At 38.5% G+C, this 17174-nt stretch overlaps 1 protein-coding gene across 1 annotated transcript; it reads right to left on the bottom strand.

Annotated features, from left to right (window-relative positions):
* Positions 1–455: 455 nt before the first annotated feature.
* LOC146315903 (ras-related protein ORAB-1-like) lies at positions 456–14471 on the bottom strand. Its single transcript, XM_084736616.1, has 6 exons — positions 14038–14471; positions 8269–8341; positions 7091–7186; positions 5152–5247; positions 3768–3899; positions 456–1717 (listed from the first exon to the last, which is right to left on the bottom strand). Exons 1-6 carry the CDS (start codon positions 14049–14051, stop codon positions 1517–1519), a joined length of 612 nt encoding a protein of 203 aa, XP_084592742.1. The 5' UTR covers positions 14052–14471; the 3' UTR covers positions 456–1516.
* Positions 14472–17174: the final 2703 nt, after the last annotated feature.

The raw sequence follows: 17174 nt of genomic DNA, 5'->3' as shown, positions 1-17174 counted from the left end.
CCCCTACTTTATTTTAATTGAGTCTAATTATTTTTTTGTATTTTAATCTTGGGAGATTAGATATTGAGACCACTTGTGAAGTTTTATTGACAATGATAGTTGCTAAGCAACCAAGATGCATGTCCAGCTGTACAATATAATTTGCAATCTGTGTGGTCAGATGACTGCCTGTGGCTGAAATAGGTAGAAATGAGCACATTTTCTTTGCTGTTTGTGTAATTTATATTTAAAACAAAAATGAAATGAAAATACAGTTACACTTAGGCTTTTAGGAAAAGTCAGGTACCAGCACAAAGCAAGCGGAGTTGCTCTAGCATCTAGGACTGAGATTAACTAGCTAACGAGTAGCTTGTATCTCTGGCCATTGTGTTTGGATGACCTTGCCTTCATACGCAGCTGTACACCAGAGAACTGTTCTAACATTCTTATCCATACAGCAAACACTGGTCCCAGAGTTCCTTTCAAACTGAATTCAGTTGCCTTTATTATGAAAACAAGAGAACATTGTATCTTATATATGCAATTCTGTACTGAGATTACACAGCAATTTGCAAACAGACCCTATGTAACTGGCAGTAGATATGCCAAATGAATGTCGAATAAATAATTCCAACAGGGTTTCTACACATCTCACCAAGAATCGCAGACAGATTTCTCCCATTTCATACAGTCTGGTAGTACAATATTTATTTTCAGAAGTGTTACATGTTGAGCAACAAACTTACAGTTGTCTTCAGCCACAAATTTAATGCAGAGATAAAGAGTCAAGACTATCCCAAGAACGGATTGAACACTACAGAACTGGCAAATCAGATTTGACATAATATATACATAATGTTTATGTACATATACTGTTGCACTAGACTTCAGAAGATGGACTGTGAGACACTGCTGTGCAGAGGTTGGCGAGGGAAATAAAAAAAAAAAAAAAATTAAAAAAAAACATCTTCAAAGGGGGACAGACTGACAGACGAACAGCAAAATAATCAGCGAAGGAAAGAAAAGAGAAACAGAAAAGAGCCATACAAACAGAAACCTTAATTATTCATTTACCAACCCCGCTGTAGGAATGCAGAGAAACACACACATTCACACACACACTGAACATACACACTGTTCTCATGAACCTGCATTCAGAGGGCCAAATAAAAGAGTAGTCTCTGAGAGGTCTGAGATGGGGGCTGATGGGAGTTAGGGGCCGGGCTGAATGATCACCTATTTTTAGAATTTGTTGTCAATAACAGGACAGTATGACAAGAAGGATGCTTTATTTGTTTTTGGTAGTGCGGCTATATTATGTACAGTACAAATACAGGCAACTTCATCTTGTTCTCACACAGACATGTTGTTGATCATGTCCTCCCTGTCCTGTCTGCTCGTGGTGGGGCTTTGCTGGGACACAGTGGAGTTTGGGGGCGGGGGAGGATGACAGCCAGGCGGACAGGCCTGCAGAGTAAGAGGGCGGAGGAGGAGGAGAAGGAGGGGATGGGGGGTCAGAGTGGAAGTGGTTTCTCTCTCAGCAGCATCCTCCTGATGAAGGCTTGACAGTAGTGCCAGGGGTCAGCTTCACGTTGGGTTTCTCCCCTCCTCCGGCCGTGGCCCCGGGGCCCATCCTCTTCTTGATTTCAGCAGCCATGGTCATGAAGGCCTGCTCCACATTGGTGGCATTCTTGGCACTGGTTTCCAAAAAGGGGATGCCCAGAGAGTCTGCAAACTCCTGAATACAACAGAGGGGAAAGGACACAGGACAGGAATTTAGGCTTTTTTTTTTTTTACCAACTGTGAGGTTATTAAGTTTTTATTTTTCTCGTAGTGCAAAGCAAAATAACATGAAATAAGATAATAAACACTGCTAGAGCTGCAACATTTAATTGCTTATTAAACCAATCAACTATTCTGTAACCAATTAGTCACTATAAGTCATTTTTCAAGGAAAAAAGTCAAAATTCTCTGATTACAGCTTCTTAAATGGGATTACTATTTTATGACAGTTAAGTGAATATCTTTCGGCTGTGGGAAAAACAAGACATTTGAAGACGTCATCTTAGGTTCTGAATAACACTGACTGACATTTTTCACCATTTTCTGACATTTTATGGACCAAACAACTGATCAATCAATTGAGAAAATAACTGACAGATTAATTGTTGATGAATAAAATTGTTAGTTGCAGAGTGCAGTAGTTAGAGTTGGGAACGATTCATATTTGAACCGATACCAGTACCCAACGGTACCTTTTTTCAGTACTCGACTCCAAGTCCAAACTAATCAATTTCAACATTGTTATATATTTAGAACATTTTACACAACATATGAAATAAAGTCCCTCCCTATGTTCCTCTCCCTTCCCAACCTGTCCTTACAATCTGCAGCCTGTCTGTCTGTCTGTCACCAGGGTATTTAACACAGTTTATGTCTCAGAGGAAATACATGTGATCTCCTTCCTGTTACGTTGGTGTCATTGTCACTACCACAGTGCTTCTATTCTGTAAGAATTCCCTGTTAAAATTAAATTCACCTTCTGTTGGTTTCATGCTTACTAATAATTCTATTGTCATTGCAACTATTGTTGGTGCAAGTAAAAAAGCTAATGCTAAGCCAATATCAACCATGACAGCAACATAAACCTATCCAAATAGCTAATTAATCACATGAAGATGGGAATGAAGCCGTCAATGCCTCACCTAAAGTTTTATTGTCCATGTAGGGTTAAACTTCAGTACTGGATGCTGGTGTGCTACATTAGCCGCAGCTGCTGTAGGAGACCTGGCTTTCAAACACAGTCCAGTCCCCAGTTTTTAGATGTAATGTGTTTGACCAGGTGTTTCCTCAGGTTAGAGAGCTTGTCTTCACCAGTTTTCAGTCAAGTTCAAGCACTGTTCAAGCACTTTTAACATTAAAGTAGTCAGAAAGTAAGTGGGATTTCTACTTTTCTCTCAAGTTATTTTTATTCATGGATTCACATTTCATCTGTTAACTGACACCATGAATTTCTGGATGGAAGATGAATGAAGCGATGACAAGAGGCTTTTCACCCTGATTTCAAGTGAGGCCATTCAGAACAGGTTGAAACCCTGGACAGCAACTTGTACAAACCAGTTGATTTGAAGCTGATGCCTTAAGGTGAATACTAAAGGTAAAAGGAATCTTGTTTGAGCTGCTGAAAGCACTCAATTACATTTCAAAAACTATACTATATACTATACTCAACTGATCATTTCAGTCATTTTAACGCAAAAATGTCAAACATTTGATGGTTTCAGCCTCTTCAATGTGAGGATTTGCACTTTGGGCTACAGGAAATTGTGATGAGCATTTTTCACAATTTCTTGACATTTTATAGACTAAATGATTGATCATGAATATAATCTTCAGATTCACTGATTTAAAATAACATTGTCTATAGCACAGTGTGATATAGATATGAACTGCCTGTGGTGCCTGAGTCATACTGAGGCTTCGTGGAAAAGGCTCACTCAGGCCCTAAAGTTTTCATTTCAAGAGTGAGCTTTTAAGGGTGACTCATCTCACATCATCTCAAATAAGACATCTTTCAATTATCTCCTACATGACATACTAGTGCAAAGACACTGACTCTCTCCCAGCAGACAGGATACAGCACAGACAATAAGAGGGACATTCTGAGCAATAACTGTTAGAGGCAAGAACATTTACACAAACTTCCTCCATACTTTTCCATTCTGAACAGGAACCCTGTTTATATGCAACAGTTTCTAAGTGTAAGATTAAATACCCTGGTGCCTCACCTTTGCTGTTGTGTAGTCCACCACCTTCTTTGTCGTCAGGTCACACTTGTTCCCAACCAATAGCTTGTTGACATTTTCACTGGCATAGCGATCAATCTCCTGTAGCCACTGTTTGACATTGTTGAAGGACTCCTGGCACAGGACACAGATAAACATTAGCACTGAGCTAAACCTGATACAGGACATCAAACACAGACAAACACACTTTTCAATACAATGTGGATGTATTTTTTTAAAGACCGTGCACTGGGTGTGACACCTTTGTGACAGCAAGTCAGTTTGAAAGATTGCACAGGCAGAACACAAAACAATCAGAAAAATTTAAAAAAGTGGAATAAATTTTGGACACTACACAGATGCCATAGACCCATTTTAAAGGTGAAATTGTTACAACAGAGAAGTTTTAGAGTTTGGGCAAACTTCCAGCATGTTTTGAGTGGGGCCTACTCTCATAGCTCTATACAAAATATGTGTGTGCAGCACGGACTCTGATCACAGCTGCTTGTAAACTCTGTATTTGCATACAACACTAGTAATCCTACATGTGAACTGGTCCACATTATTCTGATGTATTCTTGGTCAAATATAAACCCGACATGTCACAATATTTATGGTGCAGCAACAACAAACTATGACAGCACACATCTGTTTTTGAGTCAAACAGTTTTTGTGTATTACTTCCACTTTGACATGCACTGAAAAATTAATACCATTGTACCAAACAAAGCTTTGAAGTATTCAGTACAGCCCTTGTAAACACTTTTTTCCCACAAATATAAAGAACTTGGTCATTTACAGACACACAACTTTGACTGAAATCAACATGTAGACTCCTCTTCTCTGGGGGTTGTTAAAAAAACCTGTGCCATCTAACATGGATACCCCAGCAAAATGAGGAATGGTTTATTTCTCTGAGTTTCAGCTCATAAACTGGCAAACTTGTCATTGTGGCAGGAAGTTCAACTATTAAAGGTGGGGTGTGCTAATCTGGAGAAAGTTTATGTTTGAACTCAACAACCAAACAAATCCTCCTTCAAAAGATTTAGTGTTCCTTTCACTCCCCCTCTCCATGTCTTGTGCACAGGCACAAACATGACCTGTCGCTGATCTGCTGGTGTAGTGTTGTGTGGCTCGGTCAGAGCCACTTTTACCATTTACAGAGACAGGGCTGTGTAGATTTTTTTTCCAGTGCACACAAAGCACAGGGATTTAAAGGACTGCAAGGACATATTCACTGAATTCGATAAAAAGTGTACTGGATTAGAATAGCACACTCCACATTTAATAAACAAATTAACACGTCATCTTGAGGCAAAACTTGGTGTGTCAATAAATAAAACCTATGTGTTGTAATAGGTATGAAATAGTGTGGTTTCATACAAACCTGGTCTGTGACATCATACACTACAATGATACCATGAGCACCTCTGTAGTAGCTGGATGTGATTGTACGAAACCTCTCCTGACCCGCCGTATCCCACTGTCAAAGGAAAAACACAGTCAGTGTGAGTATTAAATGATTCCTGATGGAACTTTATTCTCCTGGGTGTGGAACCCTCCTGGGATATTAAAATCCTTCATCAAGTCATGATAACAACAACTTGTCATAGTCTAATTCAGTGTTTCCCAACCCTGGTCCTCAGGGACCCCTGTCCTGTATGTTTTAGATGTTTCCCTGCTCCAACACACCTGATTCAAATGATCAGCTTGTCATCAAGCCTCTGCAAAAGCCTGATAACAACCTGGGCCCTGTTTCCCAGAGCCTTCGTAGTGCTACATGTGTCATAAGTTGTATCTTAAGGTCTCCCTGAATCAGGTGTGTTGGAGCAGGGAAATGTCTAAAACATGCAGGGCAGGGGTTCCTGAGGACCAGGGTTGGGAAACACTGGTCTAATTTATCCACTGTTTATGTGCTTATCCATATTGATTTTAAAACAAGAATGGCTGCTGATTATTCTAGATTTTTCTTCTCATCAATCAGTCCACTATCCAGAGCAACAACAAATCTACTGTATATATTTTCAGCGTTGTCTTTTTACGAGTAGCAAAAAGGGAACTACAACTTAATCTCACCACTAAAACTCTGTGTAATACAGTGATAAACTCATCCACCTAGCTGTATCTTGAATGGATCTACTAACAAGTACTGTGTGTGTATCAACGCCTGATGTGTCTTCTTCCTCAGTATCATAGAGCTCCACTGTTGTCCAAGAACCATTAAAAACACATTTATGAGCCACGTTGTTGAACTGGATCTTCCTTCATTACCACAAACAAACACACTGTAGTTCATTTTGATTTGGCCCCAACAAATACACCACTTCCCCCTGTTTGAGTAATGTTTGTTAAAAACTATACTGACCAACTGTTTAGGAAACATTTGAGTAGAGCCAGACAGATATTAGGCATATTTGTTGTCCAATACTTTTTAGATACGTTGAAATTTTATTTGTAATTGATCCTTTCTCAGAATTCTGGTTGTTCTATTTGTGTTTTTTAAATTTATAGTTATTTATAATGATTAGGGGTGTAACAATTTTCTAAATCCACCTTTCAATTTAAAATCACGATTCAATTCAATTCAAACTTTTTTTTAGCACTGATGGCTCTGCAACTGTTAGATTATTGAGTCTTAATTTAAAGTAAAGATAAACAGATCATTGGTTTTGTGCACTGACAACTTTCATTTTTATTTCTAAACTCTTTTAAAGGGAGTGGCTGATATAACAGTAATAGTAATCTGGGCTACAAATCTACACTGTGTCATCTTTGAAGTGGTGTTTTTTGTGTTCAGTCATGCAATGAATGCTGCAAGTAGGTAAAAAAAAGTATATACTGGGAGAATCACAGATTCTGCCTTTTCAATTTGATTACTGACACTGAAAACTCATTTCAATTTTCCATTTAACACTGAAATTGTGACACTAATAATTATTAAAAAATACAAGTGAAGGTTTACATCATATCAGCTAATATATAGATATCAGATTTTTTTTTGTTCTATAATGGAGCATTTTAAAAAAAGAAACAATGTGTGTGCTGTTTCTTTTTGAAGGATTGCATTTTCAATAGGAACCAATGGGTTCGGAGCTGATAGCCACAAACAGAAGAGGGATATCTGGCACTGAAAGATGAACACACACATTTTTGGTTTGGGGATTTATATGTGATTTGTTGACAAGACAAAATGAGAATAATGGCTTATCCTTTAATGTTTCCAGTTGGACAGGCATCCAAAGAAGAAAAATAGTTCTCCAGTCCTGAAAACACACATTTAATGAAGGACACTTTGAAAGCCAAAAGTGAAGCAGTAGTTTACTTACAATCTGAAGTTTAATGGTCTTTCCATCTAGTTCTATGGTTCGTATTTTGAAGTCCACACCAATAGTGCTAATGTAACTTTCTGTGTATGTGTCATCCTGCAGAGAGAAACAGGCGAGAATTAGATGGATCACACATCCTGCTCACTTCCTGCTTCACTGTACACACACACAATCACTACCATCAGTCACTACTAAGCACTAGTTGTTAGTCACAGTGTTGGTACAGTCAACATTTCATCCTGGAGTGTGTTACACTGTGAATGAATGAGTAAAAGGCAAGTTATCTTGCATTATAACCTGTTTACTATGACTTTCAAGGGTGTCCCAAACCATCAGCCACCATATTTGTGAAGAGGGTTTTGATTTGTGAAGCGGCAGGGTCTGAACCCACAAAGCATCAAATGCAAGTAGACTAAATCTCAGAAGGCTATCTGACACAGAAAATCATCTAATGAAAAAAACTATGCTGAGGCTCTGCTATGGGTTGGTGTCATTTAGAGGTGCACCGCTTCTGTCCTCTGCTGTCCTGGGACTCCATGGTGCTTTCAAGTACACCTTAAAAATTCAGAAATCTACACTCAAATGGCTATAAAGGTTGTTTAAAGCAGGTACATTTAGTCAGTACTTTCTTTACAACAGTATTTTTTAATAATTAGACATTAATCATAACAACATCCCATCAATTTCTAGATGGGTATTTTTTTTTAAAAACTTTTTAAAAAACTTGTCAAATTATTATCAGCAAACCATATTCTTGCAAAACAGGTCCCAAAATAAGGTATTTTGTGGTCATTTTCAAGTTGTTTTATAGTTAAGCTTAATGCACAGTGTTGTGAAAAAGTAGTTAAATAAATAAATTATGCTAGAGGATAAATGGAAGGCTTCAAATAGAACCTGTCATCAGTATCAGCCAATACTGTTTCTGCTGATTGACCCTAAAAATCCTGATCAGAGCAGCCTTATCAGTTTTGGATTGTGTTGATAATTAGAACAGTTAAGACTGCAATAACAAACACATAACAACAGTAAGATATATCATTGTCCAACTGAAGACAGCTTTCAACAGTCTGCATGCAATCACTGCATAGTAAAACAGAATACTGCAAGACTGAATCCTGCTGAGGAGGTAAAGAGGGTTAATATTAAGATACTGGATGTGTTATTTTGGGGAAACTTACTGCAAATCGGAGAAGAAGGCAAGACTTTCCAACACCAGAGTCACCAATCAGGAGCAGCTTGAATAAATAGTCACTGTGAGAGAAGGGTTAGAAAAATAAGTTAACCAAGTGAGTCAGTTACAGATTACCTATTTTATGACACAAATGGCTGCCGTAGTTAAGGCCTGGGAACACACAAGTTCTCACACTGCATATTCATAGCAGTGATGGGCCTTTTACTCACAAACACTCTTTGATTTACTGTCAGTTTCAGTTAGATAGAAATATGCTCATCTGCATTACTGTCATTACATCATTTGGCAGAGAGGCTGAAGAGTCGACATTTTATAAGGAAAGAAAACATTCAGGACAAAGAATGCTGCTGAGCTCAGGCACATTTTCAGAAGGAAGTGCAGGAAGCTGGCTGGTCATGTGACTGGACATATGAAGCCAGTTATAAAGAAGGGCCAGGGAAAACGCAGTAGAGAAGTGCTGTTTTCCTCTCTGCTCCAGTTTTGAGTTTAGTCTGACTGATGTTTACTGAGCTGATATAACAGTTCAATGGTTCCTTCTACTGAATAGAAACTTCTTCTGGACTTCAACCACCAGAAGAACCTAGTTTTGGTTTTGGTTCCTACGCCAGACCTCAAGCCCCTCCAAAAGTCCCTGCTTCAAATTTGGTACTTTCCAAGGACAATAATACACCAGTATCAGGGTGGAGTTAACAGTATTAAAGATAAAAGAATTAGTTGATTAATCAATTTGTTGAAAGCCAGAAAATTAGATGCCAACTATTTTGATAATCAATTAATCGTTTCAGTCATTTTTCAAGCAATATTGGCTGGTTCCAGCCTCTGAAATGTGAGGATTTGCTGCTTTTATTTAATGACAGTAAATGTGTAAAAGAGTCTTTGGGTTTAGGCTGTTCATTGGACAAAAGAAGCAATTTGAAGATGTTGATCTAGGGAATGGTGATTTTTTTTTTTATTATTGATTATTTCCTGACATTTTATAGATTAATCGATTAATTATGAAGATAACTGGCAGATTAACAGATAATGAAAATAATCATTAGTTGCAGGCCTGAACAGAACTGACCACCACACTTATGTAAAGCACTTATCAAGACAGCAAGGAAGTACTACTGTAGTTGATGCTACTATAAATATGAGGATTTTGACTCCTGACTAGTCTTTCAAATATTAGGGCATGTCAGCAAATGAACATGAAAAAAATCATGTTTTCTGATTGTTTCAAAATGGTTCTCTACTAAACCAGGGACAGATGCTAAGATGCTTGAGAAAAGCCTTCAGTGACGTTCTTTGCTCTTCTTTCAAAGAAGAAATACTCTCCAGTTCAGATATAACTGATGCTATCACAGAATTTACACTAACCTCTTCAGGAGTCGCCCTTGTTTCTTCAAGAGAGTCAACTCCATGAACGTCAGACCTAAAACCACGCCTGTAGCTGCCAGGACATTGACTGGCTGCACCACTTTTGGCATGGACACAAATGGATAACACAAAGCCCGGCGAGATGGATTCTCACATGATCTCGCAAATCCAGCTGCCTTGCAATGTAACAATTTAGGTATCCTAAATGTAAATGTATGTGAAAACAAAATCAAGAAAAGGCAATTTAACACAACGTAACACAGCATTCCCTCACTGTGACACTTGTGTTGTTGACTTTTCCCCATCAATTGTGATGTGGTGTTTCCTTAAGGCATTATTTCCAGTGAAAACAAACTTGACTTTTTGGCTGGTTGAGAAAACTGGCAGCGCACACTGCAGTACTTTACATCCTTAGACGTATTCTAGCCACTTAAATTCCTGCATCGATTCACTCCTAAATTTTTCAGTCTATAGTCCTTTTGTGTTTCTGGTTCCTCTGTAAGGATTGTGTTAGTAGTGTGAGTAGGCTTAGGAAACCCAGTAGCAACAGTACGATTAACTGTTTTCGTAGAACTTTGAACTCTTACCAAAGAAGCAAAGGAATCAGGATGTGTGTGGAGGTATAATGTGTTGGTGAGGGCTTGCAGTATGTGGACAAAACTTAGTGGCCACAGGGGGCCACCCAATTGAAATATTTGGTGGCCAAAGGGTAACCTTTTCTGGCCACAGGCCATGGTTAACTTCATACACTGTAAAACTTTTCAATAATTATCTAAACATCAGGCACACAAAGGTGTGAGGTCTCATTTTGTGCAAAAGTGAGTCAAGCAAGCTTTAAAGCTTCCCAAGATCAGTCTAATGTGCTTAATCTTCACAGTTCTCAAGAAAGTATTTTCACTTCCAAAAATAATGCAGTCTGTCTTTGTGCTCTACTGTGGGATGTGACTGACAGATGTTCAGTTTGGATTCTCAAAGTGCTTTGTTGAGGCATATGGCAACTTGCACACTCAGGGTAGGGCATTCTACAATTACATTAAGATTATCCAGACCAATGACCCACCTTAATAACGCTGTCTTGCAACAAGGCGGGTACAGACAGCCTGCAGCTAACATAAGTCTAAACTACACCCTCACCACGTACAATTACACCCATACACAATTAAGCAATATAAAGATAATCCTTCACCTCCCCCAAAAACACACACACAGAAATATGTGTGTGCAGCTATACAAACTTCAAACAAACGGCTTTGCCACTCTAATATTTGGTTTGTTCAAGACCTGCTAGTGTTCACCTAGTTCCGTTTCTTCCTTTTCCCACTCTCCCGCCTCCCTCTGCAGTGCCACACTCCTCACAAGACTCAAAAGAAACCCAAGCAGAAATCCAGTTCCCTGGCAAAATAACAAATACTACACTTTTCTTTCTCTTTCAGGACCTCTCCTGTGTGTTATGATTTCCAGATGTGAAACCCTGAGACATGGACTTCTTGAGCTGTAGTAAAGGAGAATGTGCTACCTCTGGGTTTGAGTAGGATGCTGGTGCCCTGGTTTCAAATAAATCCCAGCAAAGAAAAAGTAGCAACTGGTGCTTAGCAGTGAATTTACTGATACTACATCACCACCAGCATCAATAGAGGGAAAGCACTAATGTACAACTAATTCTGACACATCAGCTTAGTTTGGCATATTATCCTGTCTCCCAGGACCATCTCAGTTCCTATACTTCTCATTGTAATAAATTCCAGTCATTCCCTCTTCATTAGGCCTGTGAGTGTGGACAATGGCCGTTACTATGCAAGGCTGAGCACACACTGCTCAACACAACTCTGACAACAATACCAAGTTGACCAAAACCAAGAGTTTGAAAAAAAAACCTGGTGTCAAGCCAAGAGTCACTTCACTCCTTCCTCTACGCAATATGTTTCTCTGACCTCAGACCTGCAAATTCCTATCACTGCCACTATCCTACATCTCACTTCAGCACAAAAATCCAAAATATGCCAAGAGTGAGGCTGTGCAATTCAGAAATTCCTTCAGACCCATAATTGCTTGTTTGTCATTTCAACTAGAAGTGTGGTATTCAGCATTCTGAGTTATACTCTAAACCATAATGTGAAGTAAAGATGGCTCCTTTTCATTTTGACACTGATTTTCATTGAGTAAGTTCTTGGACCTTGCAGAAAGAGGTGAATTATTAACACAAGATTAAGCAGTAAGTGCAGAGGAATGGGGATCATGCAGCACTACTTAGAGTAATGTTAAGATAAACAGGACTATATGTGTATGTGTCTATACATATGTGTAACCATCCCGAAACATTTTGTTTGGATTGGTACACCCTGTGATCCAAGCTGTCACAACAGGCTATTTACATCTGCTACTCACACCGTGGAACAGAAGCATGTAGCATGCTAGTTGGCTCAATCTGATTAGTCACAGAGTGTTGTTGTTCCTGGTTAGTCACAGTGAAAACGGACAAAGATCATCAAACAGTGTGCTGAAGTTGAGTTTGTCTGTGGAAACAACTCAAAAAATCTTGCAACGATTAATCGATTATTAACTGACTATTAAATTAATCACCAACTACTTTGATAATTGATTTATCATTTTTAGTATTTGTTTTTATCATAAAAAATGTTCTCTGATCCACAGCCTCAAAAATGTGAATAATTTCTGGTTTCTTTACTTCTGTATGACACTAAACTGAATATCTTTGGGATGTGGACAAAAGAAGAGTTTGGAGGACATCACTTTGGGCTTTAGGAAACAATGATCAAAATTTTACTGACATTTTATGGACCAAACAACTAATCGATTAATCCAGAAAGTAAACAACAAATTAATAGATAATGAAAATAATCTTTATTTGCAGCCCTAATGTACAATGGCATCACCTGAATGTGTCGATTAGCACAACACAACAAAAAACAAGTGGAATACAAGTTCTTCTCCCCACAGTGTTCAGGCAGCCTCATGTGTGCATGTTGGTCAGTCTAGTGTGCTGCTCTGATCAAAAGAGCACAAGTAGTTCAGGAATTATTAACAGGTCAGAATCCCACAGTGGAGCACTGCTGACATTTATTTACCTTATTTATTATTGCAATATGAAAGTATTTGAGTGTCTGTTAACTGTTACAGTAAGAATTATGGTCAATGAGCCCCTGTTAAATGTTTACATTTTTAGATAAAAGTCGACTTTTTTCTCCTCCAAAAACATATACCAAACATCGAATTTTGTATACCATTCCACTCTTTTCTTTTAAAGTAAGAGTAGTAGTGTTTAACAGTTTAACAGACAAAAAGAAACTACTCAAAAGAATCCACCCATGTGAATATTTATGAATGGAAAACAGAGAAACAGACAGAGAGAAAGCTGAAATTACTGATTGCTCAACGCTGCTGTGTTGAAATCGATGACTTGTCCTATGGCATGTGACCTACACATGACTGAGAGGCTGTGGAGGGGCTGCTTCAGCACTACTAGACCATATGACTGGAAACTGAGTCATGCTCAGCACCAGGTAAAACCGTGTACATGAACGTAAACAACGGACGTCTGCTGATATAATTAAACAGCCTGTTACACCAACACAGACTTCAGTATATACATCGGCAACAGGGTAAAAGCTTAAGAAATCTAACTATAGGAGCCCCTGCTGTCGAGTCATAGCCATTAGTATTCATCAACTGAGATCATATTCGTTTTATGGATACAATTAATTCATTCACTCTGATATAGCTGACAATAGTGTATTTTAAATAAAAACACCTGTAGAGCACAAAGACAGAGAGGCTCGGGTTACAGTCAAAAACAAGAAGCCACCTTTGTCCTGTATTTACATTTGAGCATGAAAATCTGCGAACCAGTCGTGTCTAGATGGGAACCCCAGATCCACGAAAGCTCTCGCGAGAGTGATCATTTTAACCCAATCTATGGTCCTTTCCAACCTCTAACAAAGTGTTTTTGTCCCTAAACTGGCCCAGGTCTTAACCACATTGTTGTCACTTTGTAAAATAGAATTCGTTTACACAACATGAACGATTAAAAAAGATCAATAAACATCTCGCGAGAGTTCCAAACATCAAAGGTTCCCATCTAAGACCAAGCGAACCGAAACCAGAGTCAGAATTGCTAACGTTATTACCGCTGGCCCAACAGCTGGTTGACGGTGTTAAGAAGGCATGCTTTTTTCTTTGTCAAAAATATCCATCGACCGATGAGTGTTTACCTCCAGCATCCGCAGAATATCCATGAAAATGTTCACAGGTGGACATTAAGGCTAATGTCAGCTGATGTTAGCCGCTAACTTAGCTCAACTGCTAATATTAAGTTGTTTGCCAACGGCGTTAGCACCTGCCTAACCTTAGTTAGCTGGACAAACAGTATGATACTTACTATTCAGGATTCATTGTTGACTTGTCGTACAGTGTGTCCTCTCTCGTGAAACGTCTCTCTCTTTGTCTCTGTCTTAAGATAAAAAGCGCTGTCTAATTGTGAAAACGGCAACGGTGGCTAGCTCACACTGCTCCCAGAACCACGGCCGGCTGGTTGTTTCTCCAAAATCCAAAATGGCTGCAACTCCAACCAGGAAACAGCTAACATTAGCCAGCTGGTTAGCCACGTCAGGAGTAACACTAAATACGTGGCTTGGCTTGACGGATGCCTTGTCTTGTAAGACAGTCTGTGAGGTCGTTCTGTGAAAAGCCTGAGGTAAACACACAGGGGATGTAGGTAAATGTCAGGCTAACCGGCTCCTTTCTCTCTCTGTCGCTCAGTGTATGTCAGTTACCGCAGCGGCGAACTGTCAAGCCCTGCGAGAGATTACGTCATTTAGTGAAACGTGGCAAAGAGCAGTCGGTTTGTAGCCCGTCTATGTGTCAGGTCAAACTACACACAACGTACATCTTCCGGACAAATTTCAAAATAAAATAAAATAACCTCAAAGTAAAATAAAATAAAATACGTAGTGATAAAGCATAAAATAAAATGAAAAGAAATAAAATAAAAATAAAATAAACATTAAATTAAATTAAGTTAAATTACATTTAGATCTTTGTCTTCTATTTTATTTTTTTAAACTTATTTGTTCCCTGTTGAATTAAAATATATTTTCGTTTTTTTCACTTACGTTTTTTACACTTTGTACACATGAGTTCTTTATAAGAAATAGGGGGGGGGGGGGGCGGGGGTCAACATAACCTTCGTTGATGTGAGTTTTACACAATTTGCTTGTGCCCAACAGAGAGTCTTTTATTTACAGAGACATCATTATTACTTCCGACCACATCCTTAGATCTGACCGGCTTGACACATCAGCCCGCAGCAGGTTACTTCATCATCCTGTTGCACTGTACCCTTTGGTTTACAAATCTCCCGTTAATCCAGAAAGTTCTCTCCTGAGTTCGTATGTATGTTATGACTCAGTGTTGTGTCATTACAGGTGTGAATAATAAAACTGGTAGTTCATGTCAGCACCTGTGAATCATCCTATCATTCATTCCATTCAAAAAAAAAAAGAAAGAAAAGAAAAGGGAACGAGAATTTTTTTCCTGGCCATCAAAAGTCTTCATTTCTTTTACAATATATCCATTTTAAACTTTTTATGATTGTTTCTTTTGTTTCATTTTTTAAAGGAAAATAAATGTTTTCCTGTTTTCATGTTGGGAAATGAAATAAAATAGAAAACGTATAATTTCTATTTTCTGAGTAGTGTGGATCTGTATACGATCATGTTGCTGCCTGTTTGACCTCCACCAGGTGAGGATAAGCAGTACACTGAGGTTTCAGTGGTGTTCAGGGATGCCATAGACTGGCTGCATTTTGTCTTTTTTTTCTTTCTTTTCTTTTTTAAATTGATATTTAAGTCCAGGATTTTGTCATAACATAAACATTGTAGGACATTTCTTAGGACATTTTCATATTGTAAATACTCCTGACCCACCTAACGCTCCCTATATCGCCATGTCTAAAAAAATGATACTGAAAATATCAATGTACAACAGAACAGAACCAAAATTTAAATTAATCAGCATACATTATGAAAGAGTACTAGGTTAAAAAAGCAAATAAACAAATAAACATGAAAAAAGAAAAGAAACAAGAAAACCAAAGAAAAAACACTGAACGTATGTACATATCCACATTTATCATCTGATATTGATTTTGGGTGATGAGTGAGATGTTTTCAGGAACGAGTCCTGGTGTCCTGAGAGTCCAGATGACTCGCTCAACAAGCTGCATTTAGAAGAGACATCCAGGGTTGCTCACTGTTTTCTCTCAACAAGTCATGCAGTAATTATCTTACAAGTAATTAGTCAGTGATGAAGTTGCTTTGATGACTGTGGCCACTAGATGTCGCTGTCAGTGTCACAACATACTGTATCCCACCAACATCAAGACTCCATCTGGAAACACCAGCAGCTGATTTCCATCAGAACTTCCAGTCAATCCAAAATGGACTCTACACCGAGGTGTGTGATCTCATGAAGTCGTCTCACCTCATCCACCTGTCAGTGAAGCAGCTTCTCCAGTTTCCCTTAAACATGCACACCAAATAATGCACAGACACAGGTATGATTCTAAACAATGTGTTTATTCAGTGACTTTGATTGATTTGCAGTATGGTGAAAATTTGAGTTTTTTTGGGTTTGTAAAGGCTTTTATAGAGGACAGGTTCATCCAAATGACAAAAAACTAAAGAGGAAGTATATCCAGTCATGTTCATGTTCTATTTGTTTTATCTACAGGACTACAGTTTATATCAGGAAGACAGCAGTCTGAATTAAAACTAGTGACAGTCACAATACAACTGTACCATGATGGCCAAAAGTATCTGAGAGAGAATTTTATTTTTTGTCATTTGGGTGAACTGATGGGTTGACATACTTGTTAACATTAGAACAAACATGACTGACGTCAGGAGCTGTGTTTCCATCAGTGTATTTTTATGTGCATTTTGAAGTATCACATTAGAAAAGGGCCGGAATTGGCAAAATAAAAATAATTAAAAAAAAGCTTACTTTAATTTTGTTTCTTTTCAAAAAAAAAAAAAGAGTTCACGTGCTTAACATTTTCTATGAATAAGTTGTGATGTAGTGAATGTTTAACTCACGTTTTCCACTCTGAGAGAAGAAGAAAAAGAAGCTTCAGTCTGAAAACACTGCGCACCTTTTTCCAGGTTGAACAACATTTTTCTTGAAGCAGTATGAAATAGGTTTGAGGTATGTTTTGTTTTGTTTGGTGGGAGTGTCAGAGGTGTTACCCAGTCAGCAGCAATGTGTCTACACACCTGGCTGTATTAAAATGGTTGTGCAGTGCAATGCGTGAGTGTTCAACGCACCACTAATTCAATTCAAATAATCTATTTTCTACAGTTTTTCAGGTCTCGACACAGACATGTTTTCACATCGTCGTCGTCAACTGTCCCAACTTGTCCAACTGAAGAAATTCCTGAAGACCTGTCTCTGTTTTTCTCTTGGCCGAGGGAAATTGTTTTGTTTCTCCCTCTTCCTCTTTGAGGTTTATTGGCTGCT

This window comes from Lutjanus erythropterus, chromosome 14 (assembly GCF_056507025.1).
Source record: "Lutjanus erythropterus isolate fLutEry1 chromosome 14, fLutEry1.hap2, whole genome shotgun sequence".
Lineage (NCBI taxonomy): Eukaryota > Metazoa > Chordata > Actinopteri > Lutjaniformes > Lutjanidae > Lutjanus > Lutjanus erythropterus.
This window is presented reverse-complemented; position numbering and strand designations above follow the sequence as displayed.